The sequence below is a fragment of the Podarcis tiliguerta genome (genome assembly GCF_965153285.1).
Source record: "Podarcis tiliguerta genome assembly, chromosome: 2".
In the NCBI taxonomy this organism is placed as follows: Eukaryota; Metazoa; Chordata; class Lepidosauria; order Squamata; family Lacertidae; genus Podarcis; species Podarcis tiliguerta.
The window spans coordinates 89,598,692-89,619,397 of NC_139535.1; the positions used below are offsets into that span (position 1 = coordinate 89,598,692).

General features: G+C 43.7%; 1 protein-coding gene across 2 annotated transcripts in view; it reads right to left on the minus strand.

Annotated features, from left to right (window-relative positions):
* LOC310672584 (polycystin-1-like) overlaps nt 1–20,706 on the minus strand; it is a 69,051-nt gene that overhangs the window by 5,659 nt on the left and 42,686 nt on the right. Inside the window, exons 28-43 of one of the 2 annotated variants that reach the window (XM_083429991.1) lie at nt 20,150–20,345; nt 19,765–19,932; nt 17,847–17,990; nt 15,856–16,066; nt 14,695–14,818; nt 13,838–13,987; nt 12,945–13,003; nt 12,163–12,377; nt 11,430–11,544; nt 10,097–10,269; nt 8,203–8,405; nt 6,372–6,563; nt 4,472–4,626; nt 2,635–2,765; nt 1,544–1,697; nt 434–569 (exon numbers count right to left, since the gene is read on the minus strand). In XM_083429991.1, the coding sequence (XP_083286117.1) occupies nt 434–569; nt 1,544–1,697; nt 2,635–2,765; nt 4,472–4,626; nt 6,372–6,563; nt 8,203–8,405; nt 10,097–10,269; nt 11,430–11,544; nt 12,163–12,377; nt 12,945–13,003; nt 13,838–13,987; nt 14,695–14,818; nt 15,856–16,066; nt 17,847–17,990; nt 19,765–19,932; nt 20,150–20,345 (2,526 nt within the window). Of the gene's footprint in view, nt 1–433; nt 570–1,543; nt 1,698–2,634; nt 2,766–4,471; nt 4,627–6,371; nt 6,564–8,202; nt 8,406–10,096; nt 10,270–11,429; nt 11,545–12,162; nt 12,378–12,944; nt 13,004–13,837; nt 13,988–14,694; nt 14,819–15,855; nt 16,067–17,846; nt 17,991–19,764; nt 19,933–20,149; nt 20,346–20,706 lie in introns of those variants that run through there. The other variant, XR_014508671.1, reaches the window with a different exon arrangement.

The window sequence follows — 20,706 nt, forward strand, 5'->3', positions numbered from 1 at the left end:
TCTATGAATATCAAGTTGAGGAACAAGCTATAGAGAAATGTTTTTTTTTGCTAACAGGTAGAGATTGGATTTTGGAATATGGTGATATAAAACTGGTTAGATTCCCCACCCCTGAAGGGTTTTGACAGACAGGGTCCCGAAACTGAGAGGGAGAGGTTCCTTTTCTCTGACCGCCACCATCCCAGAGAGAAGATGACAGTATAAACAGTAACATCAGGCATGCTACATATCACACTACTTTACACTTAGGACACATCCACATGACACATTTCATCCAGTTTCAGACCTGGCTAAGTGTCACGGCTCTCAATTGAGTCCCGAGAACAAGCTAACAACCTCCTTCCCTTGCAAAGCAAGAGCAAAAGCCCAAAAGGGAAATGATTTTGTTTCTATGGGAAGACTTGAGTTTCAAACAAAAACAAAAGTCTTGGGCAGCTTGCCTTTTGTGAGCCCAGTTGCTTGCTTGTAGGTCATGCAATATCCTCTGAGCTTCTGCAGAGGTGTTCCCAAGCTCCTTTGCGCAGCCATCTTTCGCATGGTAAAATCCTGCATGACCCCAGATCCAAAACCTGCCAACAGAGCCACATTAAAGGAACATGAATTTAAGAGTGTCAGAATGCCTTGGGCGCAATGTAAGCCTCCTCTCTTTTCTCCTGTGGCCTTTTCTAATTCCCTTTGGAACATCTTCTACCACATCCTTGCACTTGGAACAGTCAATCCAAGCTAAAGTACAGTCAAATTGCAAAGCAATGACCTGACCACATGACAAAGTTAGTGTAATGGGTTTATTTTTTAACATACCTTTGCAAGCAAAGCTTTGGTCATAATTGATGATTAATTATTTAATTTCAATACCACTTAATATATTAAAGAATGTCTCTAAGCAGTGTACAGGAAACTGAAGCAACAACGGACAACTTAAAAGATTGCAGAAACACAGTTACATATCGACATGTTACATTAATACAAAGTTGCAAATACATAATAATCGATATCAAGTCATTTTCCTTCTGACGCACCCTCCTCTCAGCCTCCAGGTTCTCAGTCCAACAAACTCTCAGCTCACCCACAAAAGTCTCACAGTGAGAAGAATTCCTGGAAACAGTGGACATTACCCTAGTCTCTTACTCTAGACTTGCTTTTCATGGGCAGCCCCAAGATGCATAGTACGTCCTCAGGCTATGTCCCATTCAGGTGCCCTCTCCACACTCAGCTCCAGGTCCAGCAGGTTTTGTTGAGTTTCCCTGGGGTTCCAAAGGATGGGAAAGGGCCCCCTTCCACCCGCAGCTCTTTCTTCACCCTCTGTCTCTCCTCCTCCTCAGCCTTCTTAATTGATAACTGCCCAATCCACAGAGACATCCACGTGTGACATTGGCATTCACACAACTGGTTCAACCTGTGGCAGCCCGTCTGGGAGTCAGCACAGATAGACTGAAAGCTGTCACGTGCTGATAGGGGTTGTGAGAAAGGGTCCTCAGAAGAGAAATAAGGAGGAGCTACAAGGGAGAAACCCAGAGTTAAGCATCCCCACATCAATTCATACCTAACAGAAGTGTGCTCAGTTGCGTCAGGGCATGCGTTTTTATTTGTATCCCTAGGAGCTTCTGATCTGGACCCAGGCAAGCGGCACAGAGGACGGGGGCAGCTGGCAGTACTGAAATGGTATGTCTGAGATGCAATTCCAGGCCGGGAAAGTCCTAGGAGGCACAGAAAAATGTACAGGCAAAGCTTTTTTATTATTATTTTAAAGAATCTCAGATGCCACTTGCTAGATATTATGCCTTTCAACATGTACAAGTGATTTTCTACAAGCTCACACTCTCCAACTTAGTAGCCCAACCTATATTCACCCTATTTCTCCTTTAAACCCCTGGCATATGTTTGGGGGTAACCTTATTGCAGTCCCACAAAAGTCCCTCCCACTAGTTCAGGTTTAATGTACAGTACATGTCACCTTGGGGCTTCTCTCAGATCCGGGTTACATTTCCTCCCCCCCGCATCCCAGCTCACTTTCATATTTTTAGGGCTTCGCCTGATTGTTCCCAATTTCCTCTTTTCATTGTTTGTCAAATGTGTCCATAAAACCAAGCCTGACTACATTAGCTCTTCTGAAGTCTCAACCCTGACATTTTTTTAAAAAACCAACTTCGTTATTTTGTTTGTTCATTTGTTTTCTTCTTTTGGCCAGACACAATCTCTTACTGCCTGTTTGTCACTTTACCACTGTTATGTACTGAGTTGAATAGGATCGAAACTGCAGCAGTCTGATTGGTCCTAGAACAATAGGATCCAAATTGCAGCAGTCTGATTGGTCCTAGAACAATAGGATTCAGAATGCATCAGTCTGATTGGTCCTAGAACAATGCAGCAGTCTGATTGGTTGGTAGGAACCACCCAATCATGCTCCAGATATAAGTGAATCCACAACCTGATTGGCTTGCAGTAGAATTCCAGAATTAGCCAATCATGTGCAGCCCATTGTGTAAATAATGTATATAAAGCAGATACTTTGAGGGGACTTCCATTCATTCCTCCTCACCACTATGAGCTGAATAAAGAGCATGAAATCACTTTGCGACTCTGAGTATATTTCAACCACCCAAGAGAAAAAGGTGATTGTAGAAGAATTCACACCTAGATCCATCATTTGGCTTGCGGTGGAGCTTTGTAGCTGCAGCTGAGGCACTCCTACTATTGTCAGCTTTGTGTTGCCATAAAGGTGTTTCAGTAGCACTGTGTCAATCCATTCCAATGTGTCGGAGTAGCTACAAAATAAGCAAAAGGAGAGAAAAAGGACCAGTGCAGTTCTTCAAACAAGTGGCCTGTTTTTAAAGCAAATCACAGTAAAGAATCCCTTTGCTATCCTAGAATTCTCTGACAATGAAATCCATCCCTTTGTAAATCAAGAAAAGCTTTAATAAAAATACATTTTTTAAAAAATCCATCCCTGCTACAAAAATGCGGGTGAGATGACATAAACTGATTGCAACTGAACACATACTGGAAAGTTGTTATATAGGAAATAAAATTTCTTGCCACCCCTGTACAGGGGTGCCTCACAAGACGAAAAGAATCCGTTCTGTGAGTCTCTTCGTCTAGCGGTTTTTTCGTCTTGCGAAACAAGCCCATTAGCGGATTAGCGCTATTAGCGCTATTAGCGGTTTAGCAGCTATTAGCGGCTATTAAAGGCTTAAGGGATTAGCGGCTTAGCTGCTAAAAGGCTATTAGCAGCTTAGTGCCTTAGAAAAAGGGGGTGGGGAGCGGAAAAAAACCCCCAGGAATCGCAAGGCATTTTCGTCTTGCGAAGCAAGCCCATAGCAAATTCGTCCTGCGAAGCACCTCCAAAACAGAAAACCCTTTCGTCTAGCGGGTTTTCTGTCTTGCGAGGCATTCGTCTTGCGGGGCACCACTGTATGATGATTTCGCCCATCAATGGACTAAGGAATCCATCTGTGGGTGCAGCCAGCCAGTTCCAGTTTGCCTTTACAAGGAGGTATTCGCCACAAGACCCAGAGGAACACTGAGAACAACCTGTGTGGCCTTCAACCATCAGGGATTTGAGGCTGCTCTGGTCTCTGAAAGTCTTAACATGAACAAGGCTCAGGGTGAAATAACTAGGGCAGGAGTCACTTAATGAACATTGTCCATGGAAGCCATGTGCAAGGGAATTTCCCCCATGCCCCACAAAACTGGCCCAGGAGGGTGTCAGAAGAACCTCCAGAACAACACACAGCTGGGGTAGAGGAGTGATCATTCTGACAATGTTCAATACAGTGTGTCATTAAATTTCCAGATGAATAATGAATGTTCATTTTAGGGTGCCACACAATGATTTCACTGCAACAGCCTAGTACAGCAATGTTCCAGTCAAGAATTCAGTGAATCTTCCTTGCTGGAGAGCCTTCAAGTACTTGCTGGGTAGAAATCTCGCAGGGATCCTCTGTCTTCCCAAACGGAGCAAGGTTTGGACTAGCCAGCCTGACAAGGCCACCTCAGCTCTTATGAACCTATGACTACAAGAAGATGGAAATGCTGCGTTGTTTTTCTATTTTATCTCAGCATGCAGGATGCATTTGCAGCAGGATTTTGTGTGTGTGGGGGGGGTGTTAGTAGCACTTTTACAATTTGAAGAACTTTTTAAAAATGTAAGGTGCTTTGTGTTAGAATGCCTTCAAGCACTTTGGGGGAAAAACAGCACACACTACAGTACAACAACTGCTCTAGTGTGAATATACTGTATGTAGCATCTGGCAACAATGACTGACACAGACAGAAATCTGGCAAGATGGACAAGCAGTTGGGCCACATCTGATTGTATTTGCAGCTTTGTTCAAAGACAACTTACTTGTCCTTTGACACATTTGACTATTTGGTCATGTGGCGTCTTCCTGAAATAAAATTTTTATTATATTTCTCTAGAGATGGTGAGCTGCCTCCTCTGACCATGCCCCCCCCTCTCTGGAGAGCTCACCTGCGCACAGAAGTGAAGTTCAGTCCTTTGTCGTTTGTCACAGAGATGGCCTGTTTGACAGCAGCATGCAGGAGGTGGACGTTGTTGTCATGGAAGCATCTCTGGTAATTGATGGTCAGCACAACCAGAAAGAACAGCATATGAGTGAGGCAGTTCTGGAGAGGAGGAGGTGGGAGAAGAAAGCAACGAAAGTGATGGAGCATGAACAGGGATGTCAAGTACTGCCAATAAGAGAGTGATCAAAAACCAGACTGCAAAGAGGTGAAAACCCCAGCAATCGCTAATGTGCATTTATTATTTAATTCAAACATAGAAAAATGTAATGCTTTCCTACTACCTAACACTACCATTGAGTGACAACAACAACAAAATTAAGGTTGCATTACTATTTATTATTATTATTTATTTAAAACACTTTTATGCCACCCTTAAATTCGATTCCGTGTCATTTAAAGTACAAAACAATATTGGTCAGATCAGTTCAAATCCAGCCAGGCAGAAATTATCCATAGAATGTAATATCCTATCCTATAAAACCAGTCCAGAACAGCAGCAGGATAACTAACTTCACTGAAGCCCTGGTCCAGCCATATGAACTTGTCCCTGCGCAAGACAAGTCGCTAATGTTTAGGTCAATGCCACAATCTTATTGGGCAAACATTTTTCAAAGAGTTGAAGGTGCTACACATCAAAGCAGCCTTTGCCAGCCTGGTGCCCTCCAGATGTTTGCTGCTACAAACTCCCATCAGCCCTAACCAGCATCCCTATGTAATGCCAGGGCTAGTGGGAGTTGTAGTTCAAAACATCTGGAGGGCTCCAGGCTATCAAAGGCCAAGTTACATCCAGGATTGCTCTTGAGATGGACAGTTATTTCTTTTGCCCTGTTATCATCTCTGGTCAAACTGGTTTGGCAGAGCTTAGGGGCACCACAAGAAATCTACATACCTGTTTGAATCACTCATGCACTGCCATCCTAACTTTCAACTTCAAATTATAATCGGTCTCCAACCTTAGCTGCCGTTATCAATAAAGTTGAAATTTAAATCTGTTCTGACACCTAGTGGTCAAAGAAAATCCTCACACTTGCAATCTCGTTTTTTCTAATTCACTGATCATCACCAGCTTGTGGGTCAGGGACCAGGCCCACTGTTTGGTTGTAGCCTGATGTAAACTGAGAACACAAAATACATAATACACCCAAAACAAATCAATAACCCCCCCACCACAAACACACTCCTCTTACCTTGATTGCCACTACCTCTGGCCACTGAGAGAACAGGATACAGCACTAGATCTGACCTAGGAGGGGTCTTCCTGTGTCCTTAGGTGTCCTGTGTCCTTCTTCCTCTAGCCATCTTTATTCATTGCTCCATTGCTTAGAGCAGCCTCGGTCCAGTATAGCGTATCCACCCCCATTGTTCTACCCGGACACTGAGGTCCAGCACCGAGGGCCTCCTGGCGGTTCCCTCGCTGTGAGAAGCCAAGTTACAGGGAACCAGGCAGAGGGCCTTCTCGGTAGTGGCACCCACCCTGTGGAACACCCTCCCAGCAGATGTCAAAGAGAACAACAACTACCAGACTTTTAGAAGACATCTGAAGGCAGTTCTATTTAGGGAAGCTTTTAATGTTTGATGCATTACTGTATGTTAATATTTTGTTGGAAGCCGCCCAGAGTGGCTGGGGAAGCCCAGCCAGATGGGCGGGGTATAAATATATTATTATTATTTTTTTATTATTATTATTATTATTATTATTATTATTATTATTATTAGAGCGTCATTGCTTAGAGCCTAACTGAATGTTCCATCAATTGCACCATTCTTCTTTCCCACCTCCATCATTTGTGCGGTTCCTCAAGCCACCCATTCCAACATTTTGCACAAGGGAAGAAGTCACTTACCCACATCAACCCTTTGAGAGCTCGGACTTTCTTGGCTTCTTCCTTGGCCTGCAGCAGCCCATAACCACAGGGCACACGCACCTTCCCAACTCGTTCGGGCATCTGCTTAACCAAGGGCTTCTCCACCAGTCCATCAGCTTCGCTCTCCACTGGCTTGCTGATGAGAGCGGCATGCAGAGCCCCAAAGAGCACCTGAGAAAGCAGGTATATTCTCAAAAGCATTGCTGGAGGGGCAGAGGAAACTGTCTTCTGCCAAGTCAGCCCATTTAGTTAAGCACTGTCAACACTAATTGGTGCCAGCTTGCCAGCGTTGCATCCCAAACCCCCACCTACCAAGAGTCTTTCAATCCCTGGAGATGCCAGGGAATCCTAGTACAGTGGTACCCTGGGTTACAGGCACTTTAGGTTACAGACTCCGCTAACCCAGAAATAGTACCTCAGGTAAAGAAATTTGCTTCAGGATGAGAACAGAAATCGTGCTGCAGCGGCACAGCGGCAGCGGGAGGCCCCATTAGCTAAAGTGGTGCTTCAGGTTAAGAACAGTTTCAGGTTAAGATCGGACCTCCAGAACGAATTAAGTTCTTAACCCAAGGTACCACTGTACAGAAAGTGTTAATTCAATACACAAAGCTGCTCTTTCAAGATTTCATTGGCCTTCTCTCTAGACTTATGAGTGGATATCACGGCACTTCTTGACTCTGACCAAGAATATACTTCACGGGCAGCCTTTCTGCTGATTTCTTTTTTAAAAATTCACTAGTTTTTCTTCCCAGCCTTTTATTAGCAGGCCAGTTGTACAAATAGCCCTTACTTTGGTTTAGAGGGAAACTACGCATTAAATTGAAAAGTCATTAGATTTCCCATAAGCAGGGGAGGGGGATTTTGGTCAGAAACATATAGAATGGGTAAGAGACTGTTAAATGCACATCCTTCCCAGTGCCACTGCTTAATCTAGGAACTATATCATTAAAAAGAAAGCATTAAAACATCACAGATCTCCCACATCATGCATAGTTTGGCCAACTGTGTCTTAAAAGAACTTAAAGGCTTACAGGCTGATTACAGAGTTGTTTGCAATAACCCTTTTTTGGTTTAAACATTATCTATACAGTGGTACCTTGGTTCCCAAACACCGAAAACCTGGAAATAAGTGTTCCAGTTTTCGAACGTCTTTCAGAAGCTGAACGTCCGATGTGACTGTCGGCTATTGTTTCTGGGGCACCTGCACCAATCAGAAGCTGCGCCTTGGTTTTTGAACATTTCGGAAGTCAAATGGACTTCCGGAATGGATTAAGTTTGGCGATTTTGTTTTAGCTATTTATTTTGCGTTTTTGTGGCTTTTTAGGTTAATTTGTTTTTGTGACTGGGTGGTACCCAGTTCAGCTACTGATTGATTGATTGATTGATTGATTGTGTGACTACAGAAATAGATAAAAGCCCCCCATCCAAACAATGACCATCATCGGTGCAGGTAAGATTTTTTTTTTTTAAATTTTAATTTTTAATCATCTACAATACTGTCTTATTTATTTTACAGTACATTGATTATTGCTTTCATTTTATGGCTCAATGGTCTAGTTACATAGTAAAATTCATGTTAAATTGCTGTTTTAGGGGGTTGTTTGTAAAAGTCTGGAATGGATTAATCTGTTTTGCATTGCTTTCTATGGGAAAACGCGCCTTGGTTTTGGAACACTTTGGTTTTGGAACAGACTTCCGGAATTTGAGAACCTTCCTTAAGTTTGAGAACCAAGGTACCACTGTAAATATATAGCAGGTGTGACCGTTGAGAAAATTCCAGCAGTGCCAATGAATTTCATTGTGCTATTACCTTCATTGGCTCCAAAAAGATGAAAGATGTGGCGAAAGCAAAGGCAGAGGAGATCAGCCACATCAAGGCAGTGTGGTCAAGGAAGGAGGAGCCATATAAGATATTGATGGAGAAACAGCCAGCAAGCAGCAAGAAGATGGCTATGTAGATAGCTGGGAGCATCCTGGCAGGGAAGAGCCATTCCTGAGGTCTTCGGGGCACCCCTAAAATGAAGACAACCAAGCACCTGGAGTTACATCCCTTTTATTTGGAAGAATCCCAGGATCCTTCCTCTTCTCAAGAGCTATGATTTCATCTGTATGAAAGCAGCCATGGGCATTTCTATCTCTTTTAGGTGAACACGGCATTCATCTATTATATCAATCCATCCGAGCAGGGCAAAATTACCCTTGCCCCAAGTACTTCTAAGCCCTGTATCACCTCCTCCTAACCAGAAAATGCACCTTGCCCCATTTAAGAAAGCAATCTCATCCTCAATGCCTCATGGTCCATAAGGGGACATCACTCAAGTGAGACCATATTCATTCTGCATTTCCACTTAAAAGTGTCCAATTTTTTTTAAAGAAACAAATAATATTCCAAAACAATATATGTAGCATAAACACATGGTGTCCAACAGTATTTTGTGTTCCCAACAAAATAAATTCAAAACAATAAAATCATGTAAAATCACAAAAGAGAAAACAATAATATACTACTTTGGGGAAACATATACAGTTGTACCTTGGTTGTCAAACTTAATCCATTCCGGGAGTCCGTTCGACTCCTGGAACTGTTCAAAAACCAAAGCGTGGCTTCTGATTGGCTGCACGTGCTTCCTGCACTCAATTGGAAGCCATGTTGGACGTTCGGCTTCCGAAAAATGTTTGCAAACCGGAACACTCACTTCCGGGTTTGCAGCTTTCGGGAGCCAAAACATTCAAGTACCAAGGCATTTGAGAACCAAGGTACGACTGTATGATTACAGAAACTCAAAGCAACCTCCTACAGCCATTTATCTGCTTTTTACTTTAACAGTATGCATAAATAAAATTGTTTTCACTGAAAAAAATGATGGAAAGGGGCAGATGATCTTCTCTGAGGAGAGTATTCCAAAGTCTAGATACAACAACAGAAAGGGTTAAATTGTCAGGGGTAAAATTTGACCAGGATCAAACCCTGCACCACCCTCTGCTTTGTCAGCCCTCAAGAGTGCCATGAAAATGGCATGTCTTTTTGTTACACAGGGGCCCAGGCACTAGATTCACCTTGTCAATGACTTAAGTGAAAAGAAAAAACGACTCTGTTTCTCTCCCCCCCCCACCCGCATTAGTTAATCCAGAATAATTATTATGCCCCAACTCAGAATAAAATTCTGATTCTGCCTTTAAGCAACTGTGCAAAAGGTGGAAGAAACAAAAGAGTAATTAAAGTGTGCTAAGGGAAATCTAAAAGGGACGTGGGTGGTGCTGTGGCTTAAACCATAGAGCCTAGGACTTGCTGTTCAGAAGGTCGGCGGTTCGAATCCCCGTGACGGGGCGAGCTCCCGTTGCTCGGTCCCTGCTCCTGCCAACCTAGCAGTTCGAAAGCACGTCAAAGTGCAAGTAGATAAATAGGTACCGCTCCGGCGGGAAGGTAAACGGCGTTTCCGTGTGCTGCTCTGGTTTGCCAGAAGTGGCTTAGTCATGCTGGCCACATGACCCGGAAGCTGTACGCCGGCTCCCTCAGCCAGTAAAGCGAGATGAGCGCCACAACCCCAGAGTTGGACACGACTGGACCTAACAGTCAGGGGTCCCTTTACCTTTAAGGGAAATCTAGTCTACGTTAAGTCATGTTACAGGTGCCCCCTGTCCCAGCACTGAGGCTCCCATAATACAAGTCTATGAGGACATATCCCGTTAGTGTTCACTCATACCAATCCGGGTAGAAAGCGAGGAAACCGTAGCAGGAGGAAGTTCCAGGTCCGAAAAGAAAGTGCTGCCAATATTGGTCATAGCAGAGACGTAAGAGAACGACTTCCGTAGTAAGCCCCAGCTGCTTCCATGCTGCACAATCCCATCGGACCAGCCACTGCTAGAACTTTCCATTCTGCCAGCCAAGGGAACAAAAGAAGAATGTGCCAGAATTAGAGGCAAAGGATGTGTCTCAGCCACCAGGGAAGGTACAACAACACATAGGAGCCATTTCAGAATGCGGGGCTACAGGCAGCTCACAGGCTGGCACAGACATGTCTAATTTTCACGCTAGTGAAGGCTTGCTGCTATTGCACCAGGATGAGTCTGAACTTGGGGTCAAATAATATTTGTAATATTACTATTACTAATTACTAATAAGGGGAATTGATGCTTTTGAATTATGGTGCTGGAAGAGACTCTTGAGAGTCCCATGGACTGCAAGAAGATCAAACCTATCCATTCTGAAGGAAATCAGCCCTGAGTGCTCACTGGAAGGACAGATTGTGAAGCTGAGGCTTAAATACTTTGGCCACCTCATGAGAAGAGAAGACTCCCTGGAAAAGACCCTGATGTTGGGAAAGATGGAAGGCACAAGGAGAAGGGGACGACAGAGGACGAGATGGTTGGACAGTGTTCTCAAAGCTACAAACATGAGTTTGACCAAACTGCAGGAGGCAGTGGGAGACAGGAGTGCCTGGCGTGCTCTGGTCCATGGGGTCACGAAGAGTCGGACACGACTGAACGACTAAACAACAACAACAATATTTGTAATAAGATTAGATATAGATAGTTTTAATTCTATCAGTGTTTGCCTGTTGTTTAATTATTATTTTCTGGTTTTGGTGGTTTTTATTTGGTGGTATAAATAAATAAATAAATATATAATAATACTTTAAATATATTATTTTTTAATAATAATAATAATCAGGCTTAGCTTGTTCAGACCTCACTTTGAGATACACTGTGCTTGGGGTGCAGTTACATGCAATCTAAGTGCAGCAGAATCAGTTTGAACACAGCCTCTCTGCCTAGAAAAGCAATGCCTCAAACCACTTTCACCACATATTTATCTGTTTCCATTAACCAAAATATGCTTTTTTAACTGAAAACAACCCAAATGAGAATGAATGACTATATTTATGTGTATAACTCAATTGATCGAGATATTAATTATTATGAGTTTGGGCTGTCCACCCATTTACTTTCTTAAAGGCCTTGTTCCCTCCGCCCCTGCGAGCCCCCATCTCTTGAGTTGAATGGCTGCTCAAGGCAGCAGCAGCCCAGGCAACATACCCATCATAGATGAGATCTGCTTCAACTTGAGGTGAAAACCGGCCACTGTCAGATGTGACACAGTCAGAGATGTTCTCCTGAGTTCTGTCAACAGCACAGTTGAGCAAACCTTCCGCTGTGGGGACAATAAGAAAAACTGAAGTTATAAAGTAGGCCCTACTGCTAAGCCTTCATGCAGCTAAGCTTCCTTTTCACCTTCCCAACCCCATTTCTGAAGCCAATTCTCTCACCTATTTTGCAGCCCTGCTTTGCACCCCACTTTCCACCTTCATCCCTATGTCCATTCCTCCTACCGCACAGTACAATTACTAACCACCTTTTTCATTACAAATCCTCCAATGGGGGGGTCTGCGTGATGACAGCCTTACATTTTTATGTATAGGGGAAGAAGTAACTCATTATGAGGGAGGCCAACTTTCAAAGTTCCTTTTCAGAATCAAAATAGCATAAAAAGCAAACAAACAAGTGTACCCTAAACCAGCTAGAAATTGCTTTCACTTATGATTGGCCCAAATTTATCAGTAAAAGGATGCAGTGCAATCCTACACAACAGCGAGCCCTGCTGTGTTCAGTGGGACCTATTCCCCTAGTGAGTATTACTTAGGATTGCAGCCTAGGTTTGGTTCATTTTTTTACCACTGCCAAACTTTTACTCATAAACAGGAGCGAATCTATGTGTGAGAGAGATTGAGTGCAAGGGAGACATAGTAGGGAAAATGTGGTAGGAGATTACCAGAGTGATGGCCACAGCTCGACCTCCTACTGTCCTCAGAATCTCTGAATGAAAAGGACAGGGGGTCATCATCAGAACTGGACATGGAGTCAATTCCCAACTTTGCCATTGCCTTCTTCCTCTTGAGAATCCGACTTCCATTCATCAGGGGGTCAGAGTTCAAAAGGTCAGGAATATCAAAGATGCTGTTGCATGAAGGCCATTCATTGGCAGCCCTGCAGATTTTTTGAAAAGGCACCTGAATAAGGTCAGAACCTTGGCCAGTAGGAAGCTCACACCTTGTTTAACTAGTTGAGGATGCTTCAACTGTAGCTAGATAATCTGAAACAGACTTTCACATCCCTGACCATTGCTCCTTCTGGCTGGGGCTGATGAGAGAGCCAGCAACCAACATCATAGGTAGGAACTGGGTTAGGGAAGGGTGTTCTAGGGTGAGAAAAGATTCTTGTGCCTCAAGAGTCTGCTCAGACAAACCTACCAAAGCCAGGATGCTACTATAGATAAGTGATTGGATATGCCAGCAAAAATCCAAGGTTCCACTCAACTAAGAAGGTTGCTGGATAGCTGTAAGCAAAGTCATAATTTCTCAGGGTTGTTTTGTGGCTAACTCACCACTAAGGGCCAAACTAAATGTGAGATTTATTATATGCTTTGTCCCAATGCGTGCGCACCCACCCACATGAGATGAAGCAACATCATGGGAGAGCTGTTTCTAGGACCAAGGTGAAACTGTCATTCTCCCTTGCTATTTATGCTATTGCCATGGAGTATTGTAACAATACCTGTTGTTGCCTATGAAGTTCTTCTGGTTGGAAACTGGCTTTCTACTAAAGAGGGATTCCTTTAAAGGACAAAATAAAACAAATAAAAATGGTCAAATGGGAGGGAAATACCAAGTATGGATGCCACATAAAACCAAGAAACATAAACCTCAAAGAAACCTTCATCCTGATTACCATTCAGGGTATATAAGTAAACTAATCTCTCTGCTACTATGTCATATTGAACGGAAGTCAAACTGAGGGTGACTAGATGAAATAGATGACAGGGCACCACCTTTTATAGTTATGTAGAACATAAAATAAAGGTGGGTACTGTTTTTCTTTACTCCTGCAAATGTATCACACGACCTGAAGAATTTATTCCAGCAAAGCAGCTCTTTTAAGATGGAAGTGGCTGACAAAGGCATCACAACAAAGAATTTTATTTTGTAAAAAAGAAGAAGAAGCAGCTTTGAAAATACAATATGTCCTCTAGATATCCTTGGTAGCCAAATTCCTTGCAGTGGGATGAGGAGGCGGGAGTTTAAACCAGGAAATCCAAACCTCTCCTCAACTACAAGCTCACTAGCTGGTCTTAGGTAAGCCACAGTTTCTCAGACTGAGCTCCTGCATTTGCAACATGGGGGTGATGATGATGTTGATGATGATGATGATAAGAAACAAGCAATCAAACTACCTCACAGGGTTCTTGTAAAGACAATCAAGATAATATATGCATAGCACTTTGAACATTATATATTGATATAAATGCTTTTTAAAACAATAGCTCAAGCCTGGGGAGGTTGCTGGTTGGTTACAGGATCTCATGCAAGTTCAGCATTTGGCTGCTCCATATAACACTGTGGAAATTCTTTCTATTGCCACTATGAGGCCCACAGAATAGCTCTACTCACACTGCCAACAGAACCCATATCCACAATGGACTCCATTCTTCCAGGGACAGATAAGAAGGAGGAGCTACCCAAGTTAGAGCAGTCAAGAGACACATCCATCTCCACAGTCTGGCAGTCCTGAGCAGGTGGGTCAGGATCTTCTATTACAATCTGTTGGACAGAGGGGACATGTTCACACACCCTAACCAAACATTCAGTGGGGTCCTTGTCCTGCTGCCACCCACTTGAAAGGCTGGTGCTCCACTCAGCACTTGCTTGGCAATTTCTAATTCATTTCACAATGCAAAGGAAACGAATCATGACTCAGCGGTCCCTTCCATCTCTAGCATTCTATAGCACGGGTGTCAAACACAAGGTCCGCAGGCCGAATCCGGCCTGCCAGACCTCGTCATGTGGCCTGTGTAGCTGCCGCCGGCCGCCAGCCTTCACCTTTTATTCTCACTTTTTTTTTTTTTGACACAAGAAAGCCGCCTCTTCAGCGCATGCGCGGCAGCCTACAAGCCAGGGAACGTCTGCCCTCTAGCGGCGCCGGCCGTTCTACACAGGAAACCTCCACTTTACATGCATTCAGGAAACCTCCACTTGTTTTTATATTGAGCGCATGCCATCCTGTGATGTGACAGATCCAACGGCTGCCTGAACCCTTCTCTCCTGTACTGTAAGTCCTACAGATACAACCGGCCCTTTGGGGTGACCAAACTGCTGATGCGGCCCCCGATGAATTTGAGTTTGACACCCTTGTTCTATCGCATTTGTATTCTTCCCATTCTTATCAGTTATGTCTGTTTTTGTGGCTTTCCTTCCTCGGTTCCTGGTTAGCTTTCTCTCCATGTTGCCTTTATGATTGAAGGAGGTACCTTACTGCGTGTTTTCCGGAAAAGAAAACTGAAGAGTAGTTGTATTGGGTAAACCACGACTGCTGCAGTTATTCCAACCACAATGCTCTCTGCAGTCAAAGAAATCTGTCTTCCAACAGGATAGCTGCAGGGGGGGAAATGTAGATTTAGCCATTTAGCCAGAACCTAGAGTAAGTGAGCAATGATCTGAATAGTGTCATATTTTATGTGGACTCCTTTCTGAGGGCACAGTTTTTAGACCACACACACAAACATGATATCCATGCATCAGATGGTCAGAGCTCGAAAGGAGCCATCTGATTATAACGATACAGCTAAAGCATCTCACTCTCCTCTCCCACAGGCATCCTGGGAACTGTAGTTTGTTAAGATGCTGGGAACTGTAGCTCTTCGAGCTCTTTGGCCATAGGTCTAACAACAACAACAACAACAATTTATTATTTATACCCTGCCCATCTGGCTGGGTTTCCCCAGCCACTCTGGGCAGATTCCAACAAAATACACTGGTACCTCGGGTTAAGAACTTAATTCGTTCTGGAGGTCCGTTCTTAACCTGAAACTGTTCTTAACCTGAGGTACCACTTTAGCTAATGGGGCCTCCTGCTGCTGTCACGCCGCCACCGTGTGATTTCTGTTCTCATCCTGAACCAAGTTATTAACCCGAGGTACTATTTCTGGGTTAGTGAAGTCTGTAACCTGAAGCATCTGTAACCTAAGTGTCTGTAACCCGAGGTACCACTGTACTAAAATACAATAATTCATTGAATAGTAAAAGCTTCCCTAAACAGGGATTCCTTCAGATGTCTTCTAAAAGTCATATAGTTGTTAATTTCTTTGACATCTGGTGGGAGGGCGTTCCAGAGGGCGGGTGCCACTACCGAGAAGGCCCTCTGCCTGGTTCCCTGTAACTTCGCTTCCCCCAGTGAGGGAACCGCCAGAAGGCCCTCGGCGCTGGACCTCAGTGTTGGGGCAGAACGATGGGGGGTGGAGACGCTCCTTCAAGTATACTGGGCCGAGGCCATCCCCCACCCCATGATTTGGGGGAAAAAGAGAGTCATGTGTTTTAAATGGATGGTGTGTCAGTAACATTCCACTGAGCTCATCCTTCCTTTCTGCTTGCACCTGTTGCACATTCCCTCCCTTGCTCCCCGATATGCTCACCTGTGGCCCTTAACTCCAACTGCACCATACCAGACGGCGCACGTAGCTAGGAAGAGCTGAACCATGAGCAGGCAGCAAGTGAGCCTCTGTACCCGGGTAAAGCGGCTGTTAGGAGGACGGCTCCAAACAGAAAGCCAGATGTGCCAGTCGGAAAACCCAAGGTGCATCTGTGCAGGGAAAATTCGGGAAAAGCATCTCAGTTCCTGTGGACCTGTAAACAATAACAGAAACAAAATTCACTGCCTCCTAGTTGCTGCCGACAGCATCTCTTCATGCTGAACCATCCTTATTTCCTCTAGCCAGCATCACCACTGTCATAATTATTTAACTACTGGACTTGTCACTAATTTTGGGCACCTGTTGCCTTGTCAGTGGTGCACAAAACTTTTCATATATGAAAAATTGAAGAATATCATGCAAAATGTCACAGTGTTTTTCACAGAAACATACCCCCCCCCGACCTTTTTCATTTACTCAGGCCTTTGGTAATTAAATAGGCCCCTATGGTGGTACCCATCCTTTAATGGATTGGTTAGGACTTGTCCTTATTAATATGTTATTGGATGAGCATTTTGTGTATTTTTGCATTCATTGTTTTAACTTTTCCAGCTTTAATTGTTTTATCTGCAGCATTTTATCCTGTTAAATCACTCTAAGAGTCCCCCCCCTTTTGTATAAAGTGACCAACAAAATTAATAATTAAAAACACAAATAATAATAAAAACATTCCAGTTCCGCAAAACCCACATTTTTTATTTTATTTTGTGAGGGAAAGGAAAGTTTGGCTGGGATTAAAGCCCCCACCCAGGCTCTAGGGACAAGAATAGCTTCTGAGGCAGGCTGAGGTCTAGCGATAAAGAGGCCACAAGTCACCATGTGATTGATGAATAGATGCAACAGACTGAGAAAGAGGAAGTAATTTAATTACAAGGAAACTCAGAAGGGAGGGATTTGAGGAAGTCAACCAAGATGTTTAAAAGGTTGGATTTGTGAAGAATTAAGTTTGTTATTGTTTATCTGTTTATTGTTCCCTCCCCCCCTTCTTTTTCTTTTTTTGTTTTTGTGTATCGTTTTGCTTTGTGGTTTGTGTTATCATTGTGGAAAATCTAATAAAAAAATTATTTTTAAAAAAGAGAAAGAGGAAGTAAAGTGAATGAGAAAGCGCTCAAAGAAAGTAGTTCAGACAAAGAAAATGAGTGTGTGCGTCAAAACAGATCTGGCTTTAAAACGGGGTGGGGGCAAGGTGCCCACATGGTTGGCTCCCATGATTGGTCTCTGCCCCGTTCGGCTTACCTGTTAGCAGTGGCAGACTCTGGGAATCCACCGACCATCTAAATTACCCACAATCCACCTCAATGGTGCAATGATTCTCAGAACCAGCTGCAGCCAAGAGAGTGGGTGGTCCCAGCAGCTGCTCAAGGGTGCTGATGCTGGTCTTAATATTAAGAAACTGCCCGGTGTTCAAGGCAAGATGTACGCTATGTCAACTCATCACGACAGTCGTACCTTGGTTTTCGAACAGCTTAGTTCTCCAACGTTTTGGCTCCCAAACGTCGCAAACCGGAAGTAAGTGTTTTGGTTTGTGAACTATTTTTGGAAGCTGCATGTTCAATGGGGCTTCCGATTGGCTGCAGGACCTTCCTGTAGCCTATCAGAAGCTGCGCTTTGGTTTCCAAATGTTTTGGAAGTTGAACGGACTTCCAGAATGGATTCTGTTAGACTTCCAAGGTACAACTGTAAAGTACTTTGCTCTGGAAATGGCAACTGTTTTTGTAAACTGCTTTGAGGGTTCTTTTTTTTACAATCAAGCGGTGTATAAATTTTATGAAATAAATAAACGAGGGCCAAGAAGGGTGGACTAATGTAGGATACCAGAGACTTCATATCCCATACTGGTTTGAACTACCCAGCCAATTTTCTAGTCCCGTGGTTACCAATACCTATGAAAACTGCAGTGCTCAGGACACTATTCCCACAGGCTATCAACTCACATGCTGCAAGGACTTCTTTTTCCACCATTCCCTCATTCTTTTCATTTTCCACAGACAGCCAGTCCTCCACTAGGAAGAAGTACATATTGTCTGTCTGCTTGTCCCATACAATAACGTGCTGCAGGTACCAAGAGGGGTCCAGACCTGGTCATAAAGAAAGATGGTGAAGCGAACAACCTCCAAACAACTAGCTGAATGACAACTGTTCAGGACTGTGGCAACAGGGGGCACCAGACCACACAAATGGGTGGGTGCCCAGAGATGGGCTCCCAGAAACTTTGCTCCTCCCTGGTCCCTTTTGATTGTTTTTTTTTTAATTTAGTTTGCAGTTAAGGAGGAAAGAACTTAATCCCGAGTCCTGGTTCAGAAACCACACCAAGCCAAACTTGGGCATAGCACAGCGCAGCAGCTGAAGGGAACAGGGAAGAGCATAGCAATTGTGAGCTCCTCTCTGGGGTCCTTTATGTTCACACAGCTTGGCTTAGCACAGTGGTTCTCAGACTTATTTCTCTGGGTCACACTTTAATATAAATTTGCTTGTGCCACACTGAATTTTTTATTGATAAGAAATACATTTCAAAACACAGCTAGTATCCTCAGTATCACTTGACGCTCTTGCTCTCATTTTGAAGATATCTATCCATATTCTGCAAATAAATAAATAAATTCTTTGATACTACACTATACAGAAATGTTTAAATGTTTCTTTGATTGTCCTTGAATCTTCTTGCCACATTTGTGGTCTTCTCCCTTTGAGAACCACTGGGTTATAGTGTAATCAATTTATGGCAAGAAATACTACAACATTTGATGATGGAAATAAACTTAACAAATTCGTGGAAGGAAGATCTATTAAAGGCTATCAGGCTGCACAGACACCATTCATATCCTCCATAGAATCCTGTGAGTTTATCCCTCAAGGAGCTACAATTCCCAGCACCTTTAACAAACAAAATTCCCAGGATTCTTTGAGGGAAGTCATGTGCTTCAAGTGTGCTTTAAATTTATGGTGTGCATGCAGTCTTATGCTGAATCGTTACATGAAGCAGAATGCCAGACTCAGGGACAAATAACCAGGGAAAGCCAACACCATCACAACCTGCTTGTGAACACTCAAAGGTACCTGGCTACCTAGAAATTCTGCTGTCCATAGCAAATTCCAAGACTGGGCTTTCTGGACTGTGGGCACCTTGCTTTTTGCTCTGCAGTGTAATGTAGTGGTTAGATCATGGGTAGGCAAACTAAGGCCCAGGGGCTGGATCTGGCCCAAACACCTTCTAAATCTGGCCCGCAGACGGTCCGGGAATCAGCATGTTTTTACATGAGTAGAATGTACAGTGGTACCTCTGGCTGCAAACGGGATCCATTCCTGAGGCCCGTTCACAACTTGAAAATATCACAACCCGCGTCTGCGCATGCGCATGATGTCATTTTTGCGCATCTGTGCATACGCAAGCGGTGAAACCCGGAAGTAACAGTTTCCGGTACTTGCGGGTCGCCGTGGAACACAACCTGAAAACGCGCAACCTGAAGCAAATGTAACATGAGGTATGACTGTATTCTTTTATTTATAATGCATCTCTGGTTTATTTGTGAGGCCTGCCTGGTGTTTTTACATGAGTAGAATGTGTGCTTTTATTTAAAACGCACCTCTAGGTTATTTGTGGGGCATAGGAATTAGTTCATATTTTTTTTTTTTCAAAATATAGTCCGGCCCTGCTGAAAAAGATTGCTGACCCCTGGGTTAGAGTGTTGGACGAGAACTGGGGAGACCTATCCACTATCTCTTAACCTAAGGGTGAAATGGGAGGCAGGGGAATCATGCACATTGCCCCTGAACTCCTACGAGGAAAGGTAGAACATAAATGTATTTTAAAAATTTTAAAGCACAAAAAGAGCATTGATTGTCAAGTCATACCAGTGTTATCATGCCAGACGTGGATCTTCCAAATCTCTCCTAGGTTTGCATCCGTTTCTATTTGGAAAATATCCTGGCTGTTTCTCTGGAAGGCCCAGCCCTTGTCCAGGTGGCGAGAGCCGCTTTTGTTCAGCCCATATAATCGGATCCCTATATGGGCTGTGGTACCTTCAAAAGATGCGCAGCATAGAGGAAGGTAATGTTAAATTAAACTCCTGTGAATCATTAGCTCTTTACAACAAAGGGTCTCATAGCACCTTAAAGACAAACACATTTCTCAGGAGTGAGTAGAAGGTGCAAATACCAGGGGAAAGGGCGAGTACGGAAGCATGTTCAATGGTGAAACGGGCTGTCAGAACAATGCCCTGACTCTTCCCATCCATACCTGAGCCTCTTTTCCAGCCTGTCTTCACTATCAGCCAGTACTTGTACCGTCCAGGCTGACCACACCGAGGGATGATCCCTACCCGAGTGATGTCAATGTCGTCCAGCTTGTGGGATATCAATGCTATCCCCAGGTAAATGGAGAAAAGGACGGTGCAAGTGATCATTGCCAAGGGACTCTGCCAGGAATGCTTCCTCTGAAAAAAATAAAGCAGACTGGGATTGGTGTGCATAGCGGGGGAGGAGGGGAAGGCTCCAGGTTAACCAACCAGTGGAGAAACTGTGGTTCTCTGCTATACACACACACACACACACACACACACAATGTCAACATATCAAAACATATCATATTCATTATTTTTTCCCTTCCCCCTCACCTCCCCAACGAACCCCCCCCCCCAAGACTTCTCTCAGTTCCTCTCTCTGATTTCTCAACACATATTGTTCTCTGCATACTGTAATATAATATAAATCCTTATATTATCTATCTACTATATTAACTATCAATAAATTTGTGTAGGTTTATTCAAAACCTGCCAAGGAGTCCAGTTCATTTTG